General features: G+C 35.0%; 1 protein-coding gene across 1 annotated transcript; it reads right to left on the bottom strand.

Annotated features, from left to right (window-relative positions):
- Positions 1-1,376: 1,376 nt before the first annotated feature.
- On the bottom strand, positions 1,377-9,221 carry LOC133184560 (uncharacterized). Its single transcript, XM_061319648.1, has one exon. It carries the CDS (start codon positions 9,219-9,221, stop codon positions 1,377-1,379), a length of 7,845 nt encoding a protein of 2,614 aa, XP_061175632.1.
- Between the last annotated feature and the right edge of the window lie 596 nt (positions 9,222-9,817).

Here is a 9,817-nt window from a genome sequence, read left to right as displayed (position 1 = left end):
TGACATGGTGTAACATTTTTTTCAACATCAGCCATGACCACAAGTTAATCAAACAAAAGTTACTACAGTCCACATTTAAAGCTCAATACTTTGAATATTAACAGGAAAATCTTTATTTTCAACATAAACCTGTATTATTTATTTCACAGATTTTCAATTGAAAAAATACTGATTTTTCAAAATGTCACAAAAAGGTGTTGCACTCCTAACATTTTTAGCATCATTTTTGGGCATAATTTTTTTATGAATTTAGATATCAATGAGGTATTTTGGCAGGTACTTATACACTATCTAAAGACACATGCTCAGACATAGAAGTCTATTTTCATTGCCTGTATTTTTAGTGTGGGTTGATAAATATGTGTTTGGTCATTTTTTTAATCCACCCTTATCATCATCTTTTCTTATTATTATTTACGTTCCCGCCAAAATATGGCTGAAATATTGCAGACTCTGCATAAAACAACAATCAATCTTATTCACGTTACACTATATTAGGGAAAACCTTTTTCTTATTCTTTAGATCCTGCATAAAATAAAAAATTCTATTGATTTTCAACTTTTGATGTTAAAACCTGCAAGCCAAGTTCATTTTCTATTGTCTTAAGCGTACGGCGTAGTTATATGGGTAGAATTTTCTGTGATTAGCAATTGACACCTCATGATACCGTTTTTTAAAAAATACATGTAAGTAGGGCACATTAGGTCAAGAAATTGCAATTTTCAAATTAAAAAGGCGGTCTGAACTCCTAATAAAATGATAAACCATCTGAATATTATAGGCATTCTCCTGCCTATTATTTCTGTGAACAATAAATACTCAGGTTTAATCATAAATGCTTAAAAACCTGCTTTTTTCTTCAACATAATAATATACTCTCGCTTTGAACTTTTAAAACAAAAAGGTGGTCATAACTTTACTCTGGTATCAACAATCTCGTATTTTCCAGTAAATGATATTAAAAAAACTTAAACCAGGGTCTGAAAACTTTTTATCTGAAATGGTCGGTAATGAAAACTTCGATTTTTTGTATTTTCTTTATAAAAACGTTTATAAAAACCTTTCTGAAATCCGCTGCCATCATAGCTCCATCTGACCGATGTACAAATGAGCAGAATGAACTCCATTTCTCTAGTTGTTTGATATCTAAACTAAATTTTAAGTGCATCGTGTCTGAAGAGTTCTAGTTAGTCTTACAGAAGTTCCTGTGACTTACATTTTCAAATTCTGAATTTGCATATTGACCTGTAGAACATGTATTGCACATTATATTTCTAGTTCAATATCTAAACCATTATTTGTTGCTTCAAAAAAAACATATATTAACATTTATATTATCTTTCAATTTCACCAAATTCACATAATTTATTCCAAATTACTGATTTCCCAAATTACCTTTTATGTAAACTGCGATTGCTTCATGATAACTGTAGTAGGTTGGAACAAGTGAAACCTGGACCCCAGGGCAACCTTTTGTGTACACATGATCGATCAATGTCCCATTGTCTGTTGTAGGATTTTGAATGCATTGCTTAAACTCCTTCAATGTCATGAAGTTAAGAATTGAGGACTGTTCTCTTAAAATATCCTGATTAAAATCCCCGATGACAATCATCCTACTTGAGTGGGCTTCCAACCGGCTTAGGAATTGGTTTAATGTTTCCATGAATGTTCCAATCACGTATCTTTGTGGTCTGTATATGGTGGCAACTACAGTGTCAATACTTTCAATTTTGAAAACGATGCACTCTAGATTTTCAGCAATCTTTAGCTCCTCATATACAACTCCTGATCTGCAAAATACACTTACTCCTCCCTGTTGCATATTAGCAAGTTCTTCATACAAAGAACAACTTTTATCAAAAGCTGCGGATCTTATTAAATGACTTGATTTAAACTGTTCAAGCTCCACATTTGATTTGGAATCCAACCATGTTTCTGTGAGACATATGAAATCTGAATCTTTGAGTTCTTCATTGCTTAATAAGTCTTCTTTATGTTGTTGCAGTCCCTGAATGTTGTGATACAAAATCTTGATATGTTTGTTTGAGACCTGATCATCTTCGGCTGATAGGAATCTATTCATTGCAGAGATACCTACATCAATATCCGGATCACTACGTATTTTCTTTTCTAGGATGCTAATATCAGTGACATTTATGTACAGTCCAGCCATTGATGTCACTCTGCTTAAGGCAACGTATGCTTGACCAGGTGCAAAACATTTATTTAAGTCAACTACGCATTCTTTCACCGTTAATCCCTGAACCTTATGAATGGTACAAGCCCATGCCAGTTGTAAAGGGAACTGCTTTCTTACACCATTTCTGAGAGGAATTTCTTCGACTGTAGGACGTAGTCCAACACATCTTTTTTGGTTGATCATTTTTTGGATTTTAGCATTTTTGCCTACATTTTCGTTATCAAAATGAATAAAGACAACGTCTGGTAAATCTGAACCTGACTGCAATCCAATGCGTACAATTGTTCCCATAACGCCATTTACAAGGCCGTCTTGAACATCCTCATTTCTTATTAACATAACTCTTGCTCCTTCTGCTAACAACAGTGAGGATCGAAGACATATGTCAGATTTCGTAAACTGGGTTTCTCTTCTTACCAGCTTTCCAGACGCTTTCATTTTCACATAGTCTTCAGCCTCAATCAATTTTGGTTCACTGCAGATCTCGAATATCATTTCATTGTTGTATGCATTTATTTCCTCGTTGGTTGAGAATATGTGTAAAGCTTCCCTAGGACCATCTCTGATACACTTCTGCAACGACTCTTTGTCACATTGCAATAATGTTTCATTCCCCTTTTTCACACGTAATCTGTTCAAAAGCTCAGCGAAAAGGCTATCTTCTCGCTGTCGCATGATTTCATCCAGTTCAACAATTGTAAACAAATCATTCCAAAGCTGATTTACCGGATTTGAAGGGTCATTTACATACAGCTTATCAGAGCGTTTTGTTCTCACTGGAGGTAATTGATAGAAGTCACCAACAGCAATAACTGACACTCCTCCAAACACACAGTTTTCTGGCATTTTTTTAAGCTGACGCAAACGTTCATGCACAAAAAATAGCAGTCTTTTGTTGACCATTGATATCTCGTCAATGATAAGGATCTGTAAATTTTCCAGTTTGGATCTCAGTTTATTCATTTTCTCTTCACTCAACAAAGCATGATTTACAGATAAGGATTTGAATATGCCAAGAGCACTATGTATTGTCAACCCATTGATGTTGAATGCTGCAGTACCCGTTGGCGCAGTCAACAATACAGTCAAATCATCAGGATTTTCTGAAACATGTGCTAATAATCTGGTTGCTTCATAGAATATGCATTTAATCAAATGACTTTTTCCAGTGCCTGCACCACCCGTCACAAAAACATGAAATGGCTCTGGATTCTGACCATTTTTTTTCTTCATACACCAATCTCTCACTTTGTAGAAGACTTTTCTTTGTTTCAAATTTAGTGATCGAAGGAGAGGAATTACCTCATTCTTTGGAAAAGATGTGATAAGAAGATTTGTTCCAGTAGCATCTATTTTGTTTGTTCTATTTAAATCAGGTATTGATTTCTCTGAGATTTCATCCTCCTCTACGGTTGCAGTAGTGCCTTCCTCGATGCATTCTATTCTAATCACTTCTGTTTCTGGACAAATTTCACACCATGCATCGTCTTGAGGTCCCTGTACTTCAAAGACTCTTTCTGCTTCTTCTAATGTGTGTCCTTCTTTTACAAAGTTTGACATATTACTGTCTACAATTTCTTTCACGGACAGTAGAGTTTCTTCACCTGGATATTTAACATACCCTGTTTCGTAGAAATTCTCGCAGGTTTCAAACTGTTTGGGTTTCAGTTGTGTCTTTTCCTTGTATGGTAGAAATAACTGTAAAATACTTTGATAGTATTTTTCCTTTGCAGTTTCTACTGAAAACCGTGGGTATCTGATAACTGCCGGTTTTGTCTTAGTCCTCTTTCTAATATAACCAAGGTTGTTCCTAAGTTTGAATGTCGTTGTTTCATTGATCTTCTTTGGTAAACTTGACTCATAAACAATCGAAAATTCTGAACAAAACGTTGCAAGGCACATTTTCTGAAAAACGTCCATTTCAGGCCGTCCTATATATCTGTCCACTGCATTTGTCAGCCATATATCAGAATCATTTTCTGGGTTGTCTTGTTCTTCGCTAGAATGAATTTGTTCTTTTATCTTTGACATGTTTTGTCTCTTTTTCACTTCTTTCAAGGGGATACTCATTCTACATGGATTGTCACCAACAGGTACAAATTCAACCTTTCTTGAGCATTCTTTCAACCTTAATCCTATAACCCGATAAACAGCTTCCTGTGCACTTATTTCTCTGTGGTGTAAATAAGCAGTACCAACTTTTTTCATAGCCTCCTGAGCATTCAAATTTCCCTCAACAGCTTCATTTTTTGTTTGTTGTAGTAGTAGCCCAAGCTCACGTTCAGCTTTGCTAATATAGCTGATGATATATACTACACATGAATATGCATCCAATACATATTGAATATCCATATTAGCATTCCAAGCTCTTAAAAGATGTTCATTGTATTGGTTTGTGAACAGTTCATTGGGTAGTCTTTTCAGCACAACTGTGTTTCTCTTCGTTATGAAACTAAAGCATTTCTCAAATTCTTCTTGAGTCAATCCTGCTTTCTGCAGTAGGTCTAAACTTATGGCTCTTTCATCTTCATTGGATTTTACAGCATCCCATAGAAGTGACAATCTTTCTTTCGCTAGTTTTTCTTCTTTTTCATCAATATCTTCTTTTGGTTTTGAGATAAACGTTCTTTCTGATGGTGGTCTAGGAAAGTTAAATCTACAAACTGTTCCTTTCTTTTTGCAAGACTTTGAGTGATTTTTACTGTGCTGCTGTACAGCCATAACAATGTCGTGCATTTCCGGGTTTTCAATGGCATCTGGTATTTCACATGTTATATATCGATCAATAAATTTCACAACGTCAGTTTCAGAGTCTTGTTCAAATTTTGGAGCACCATCTATCCAAAATAAACAGTGTGTATGTGGAGAACCCCTTTGCTGAAATTCAACTCTGTAGAAATAGTCAACTACTTTTCCTATTGGTTGAGCATCTGACATGATAACATCTTTCAAAAAAGTGTGAAATCTGTGATCAAACATTCTAGCTGCAGTCACTGGATTACTTCGCAGAATTTTACATTTATCGTTCCATGAAAGTTCGTTCAGATTTCGTGTATCATTTTGTTGTCTAAGTATTGTCTCAATAATCTCTGCCCATCTAAAATCTGCTGATGAAAAGGAGCAAAAGAATTGAGGTATTCCCAACTGGCGTATCATGGCAAAAATGTCTTTCTGTGCTGCTTGCCAGTATGGTGGTGTTCCTCTAACGGGTTTCAAAAATTTGATTGCCTCATCTTTTTTAAAGAGTTCTTTCAAGGTATCCTTGTCACATAGCATTTCACCTGTTATTTTCTTGCCCTCATCAGAATATGCAGACTCTTTTCTCAAAGAAATTTGCACATTTGAAATAACTCTGTTCAATTCAGATAGATATTGACTGAAAAAAATGTAGGATGAGTCTCTGGCGAATCTGTTTTCAACACTCGTCAATCGAAGGTTGAAATATCTCCCAAGTGTTAACTTTTCAGATCTATCTTCCGAGTATGTGTTTTTTCCGGTTGGAAAATGAGCAGGAAACGTTTTAGCTTCTATACCATCTTCTTGAAGAACTGAGACGGGATTGTTTCCCTCTGCTGGTGAAATTTCAAAAACTTTGTCAAAGCATAAATCTAATACTTCTTGTCCAATGTCAGCAGGCTGTAAGCAAGTATCTAACTGAACACCTTGCAGTTTTTCATCAAGAAAAGAATCAAACTCGGTTTCCATACATTCCATTTCATTATCAGCATTCTTTTCCAAAGCATCTTTGTTTGAGTCCTCTGTCGATTCATTTTCCTCAGGAATAGGATTGAGCCAGTTTCCATTTATTGATATATTAGAGTACCATGTATTGTTCCCTTTTAAAAACTGCAGTGCTTCTTCCAAGTGTTTTGTATTCACAAATTGGTACTCCTCGTATCCTTTGTAATTCAATTTTCTTTTTAATTTAACTTTAAGTAAGAAATTTTCGTCTTCTGATCTTGGCAACGTGGATGTTACTTTTCTTAGGTCAGATGGCACACAAACAACAGGACCATGCACACCTTTCTGTCCTCCTTTTGGCAAACCAAGTATTTTCATGAAAGGAATATTCAATGCTATCAATTGTTGTTCTAATGTATTCAGACAACCAAGCTCTTTCGGGACTTCTTCTAATTCAAGATTATTTGAAAATGAGTCTCCTGGTACGTCACCTTTCAATAGCTTTCTGTGACATGTGTGGCAAATCCACAGGTCCTTTCTACTGTTTCCCTGATATATACATTCTACCGAACAGTTTTCTTCACATTTGTGCAAATATTTCTCGGAAATGCAAACGTCAAATAATAATTTGTCATATTTCTCTTTAATGCAGGAGAGTACTTGTTTTTCAAAACAAAGCCGGAGGCAACAAGCACACACATATTCAGGTCCATGTTTAACTTCATCTCTGAATTTTTCAATCACATTTTCAATGTGCTGATTTCCTTCTTTCTGAAGACGTCTTCGTACAGATACCTGCTCTTTTATTTTGTTTTTTTGTGTTTCGTCTTCTTCATACTTCTGTTTGCTTGATTGTTTTACTTTTTCCCTGAAAATGCTATCATTTTCATATTTTTGGATGCTAAATTGCTTCACAGATTCTCTAAAATCAATGTCGTCTTCATATTTTCTTTTGCTTGCAATCCTAACCCTTTCTCGAAAATCTGCTACATTTTCATACTTGTTTTTGCTTGCATTCTTTACCTTTTCTTTGAATTCGTCATTATTTGCATATTTCTCCATACTCGCTTTCTTTACTCTTTCTCTGTACTCATCATCATTTTCATACTGGTTTGCTGAACGTTTTTTCACAGTTTCCCTATGCTTTTCATCCTTTGAATATTTCTCTTTCAAAAGATTTATCTTTTTTCCCCTAAATTCTTTACATGACTTGTACTTTTCCCTTTCTTTTTCTGCCTGTGACTGTTTTTCACTGTCTATTTCAATGTCCAAGCTATCTGTTTTACTCAGTTTTGTTACCGAAACATTTACAGAACTTTTTCTCTTCAATTTTCGTTTTCTTTTTCTTGGTTGTGAGTTTCTTGTGTTTAAACCAGTGTCTCTACTATTTACAGACGAAACGCATTCATAATGATTGGAGTTTGTGACATGATTCAAGTAAATTGATTCATTATTCACTTCAGCGCTACTGCATATTTGAGAAGGTGAGTATTTCACCCAAGATCCATTCAAATAGGTAAAAATATTTGTTTTCAATAGATCTGCAGCGGCTAAAATTTCAAGCTCAGTACCCCAAGTGGTATCGTTCTCCATTCCAGACATTCTGATATACTCCTCCACAGATTCATACCCTGGTCTTAAAAATGATTTTAATGCGTCGGCAGAATTTTTCATGTGATTGACTACTGAACTTCTTATCTTTTGATAATACTGTTGCCTATTTGATACTGCATAAGATATTGCCCTAAACAGACAGTTGCCATCCATTCCTATTGACTTGGTTGCTTTAGGGGATCCCATATTGTATGTAATGTCAGACTGTCTTTGACATTGATTAGACGGGATTTTCATCATAGAACACAGTTTCTTTTTTGTTTTGTTTGTTAGGGGTATGAAGTCGAAACTCACACATGTTTCATTTTCCAACATAACTTCTACATCAGAGAAATGTTCTCTTGAACAGTCATTATAATGATCATGAATTTCTTCTTCATATGCTGATAACTTCACTTCTGTAGAATTCATCAATGACTGAATAGCGAGGTCTGAAACCCGGTCTCTCTCGGATTCATCTATATGTTCTTGAACATGGCATGGAGAGAATGCATTTGGTACAATTTGTTCAACCATATTCTGGTTGTTCAAAGAATTTTCAACTGAGGAATCTAGAACTGCTACACGTGCACCAGTGACTTCAAACCACAGATTTGACTGTTCTACTCCTTGTATCAAATTGCAGCAGTATTGATATAAATGATTCAAGTTCTTTAACTGCAACAGTAAACTTTTTCCATTTCCATCTACTAAATCAAATCTATTTCTCGAGTGAGAATCAAAAAGATAGATATCATGCCTGTATTTCATTACCATAAAAGTTTTATCAATCGCACATATGAAACAGCCATCCGAGTCTATAAGCGATTCCTGTATTGCCAGATCTAGTGGCAAACAATTATCAAAGGCATTAAAGTCAATGGTCCCAGTAGAGTCAATTGTTGCTGTGATTGAGTCTTTTTTCCTAATGTGCATTATTTTCCCTGATATTTCAATCATTTCTGGCAGATCCGAGATTAATAGCAAGTCATTTGTTCCATGAATCGAAGAATAAATCTCATTTCCTTCAATTAGAACATTGTCCAGATAGGTCTGATCCCATTTATCTAAATCTTTCAATTTACTATGAGCAATTGCTGACAAACTATTAGCAACACATTGTTTTCCACTATTTTCTTCAAACCTGGCATCTCCTTGATGAAAACTACCTTGAACTACCACTCTAGTTTGTTCATTGCCAGAGTTGACTTGGCTATCATTTCCAGTAACTTTACGAATCTTTCGTGATGGTATACTTGCAAATTTGTTCAAGTTTTCTTTTTCTTGTCTGTTTCTCGTTAACATGATTGTTTCATATGCATTTTTTTCAATCTCTGTTTTATTTGGACATTTTATAGAGATGTTGCTCTTTTCATTATCTGTTTGATTTGGACATTTTATAGAGATGTTGCTCTGTTTTGGACATTTTATAGAGGTGTTGCTCTCTGCTGGACAGTTTAAAGAGATGTTGCTCTCTGCTGGACAGTTTATAGAGATGTTGCTCTCTGCTGGACAGTTTAAAGAGATGTTGCTCTCTGCTGGACAGTTTAAAGAGATGTTGCTCTCTGCTGGACAGTTTAAAGAGATGTTGCTCTCTTCTGGACAGTTTAAAGAGGTGTTGCTCTCTTCTGGACATTTTAAAGAGATGTTGCTCTGTTCAGTAGCCTGACTTCTTCTCTGCTGCATTCTTTGTCTCTGTTCAGACGCCTTTCTTGCAGCTGATTTTTTTGCTTTACGTGGCATATTCTGAAAAATATCAAAATAAAAACAAAACTTAATTTTTAGTTTTTCATTTTTTTTTCTTTCAATAAATAAAAATTTGCATTTCTGGGAGTAACAGGATAATATCCATCATTTAAGCAAGAAGCCCATGAGACACAACGCTCACCTGAGTAACTTGAGCCTTCCTGCTCTTCCTCAGATTTTTAAAAGAATGGTATACTACCATGAAAAAATACAACTCCATATTATGCTCTTAAAGGTATCTAAATCCATACAGCATGGGAATGCTTAAATTTGATTAACATGGACTTGCAGTTTTCAAAACAATATGGTCATTTGTTAAACTCTGATTATTTATTGTGACCCCAATCTACCCTCAAATCATGATTTAAACAATATCTACATTATAATCAGGAGATTTTACATTACTTTCATCTTTTCTAGTCCAGTGTTTCTTGAGAAGTTTTTTAACACCCCCATACATAATAAACCTTTGATTTCCTACTGTGGACCCTTTCTTCCTTCACCACAATTTAAGCCGGGGCCTTGCTTTGAATAATTTAGAATCTATACTACCTCAGGTAGTTTTTATTCTAAGTTTCAATGTTCTTGAGATG

This window comes from Saccostrea echinata, unplaced genomic scaffold, assembly GCF_033153115.1.
Source record: "Saccostrea echinata isolate AGI-Se365-2 ecotype Australia unplaced genomic scaffold, CSIRO_AGI_Sech_v1 ptg000010l, whole genome shotgun sequence".
Lineage (NCBI taxonomy): Eukaryota > Metazoa > Mollusca > Bivalvia > Ostreida > Ostreidae > Saccostrea > Saccostrea echinata.
This window is presented reverse-complemented; position numbering and strand designations above follow the sequence as displayed.

Bases quoted from the DNA above. Each gene is read 5' to 3' on its own strand.
- LOC133184560 (XM_061319648.1), bottom strand. From the start codon at position 9,221: ATGCCACGTAAAGCAAAAAAATCAGCTGCAAGAAAGGCGTCTGAACAG.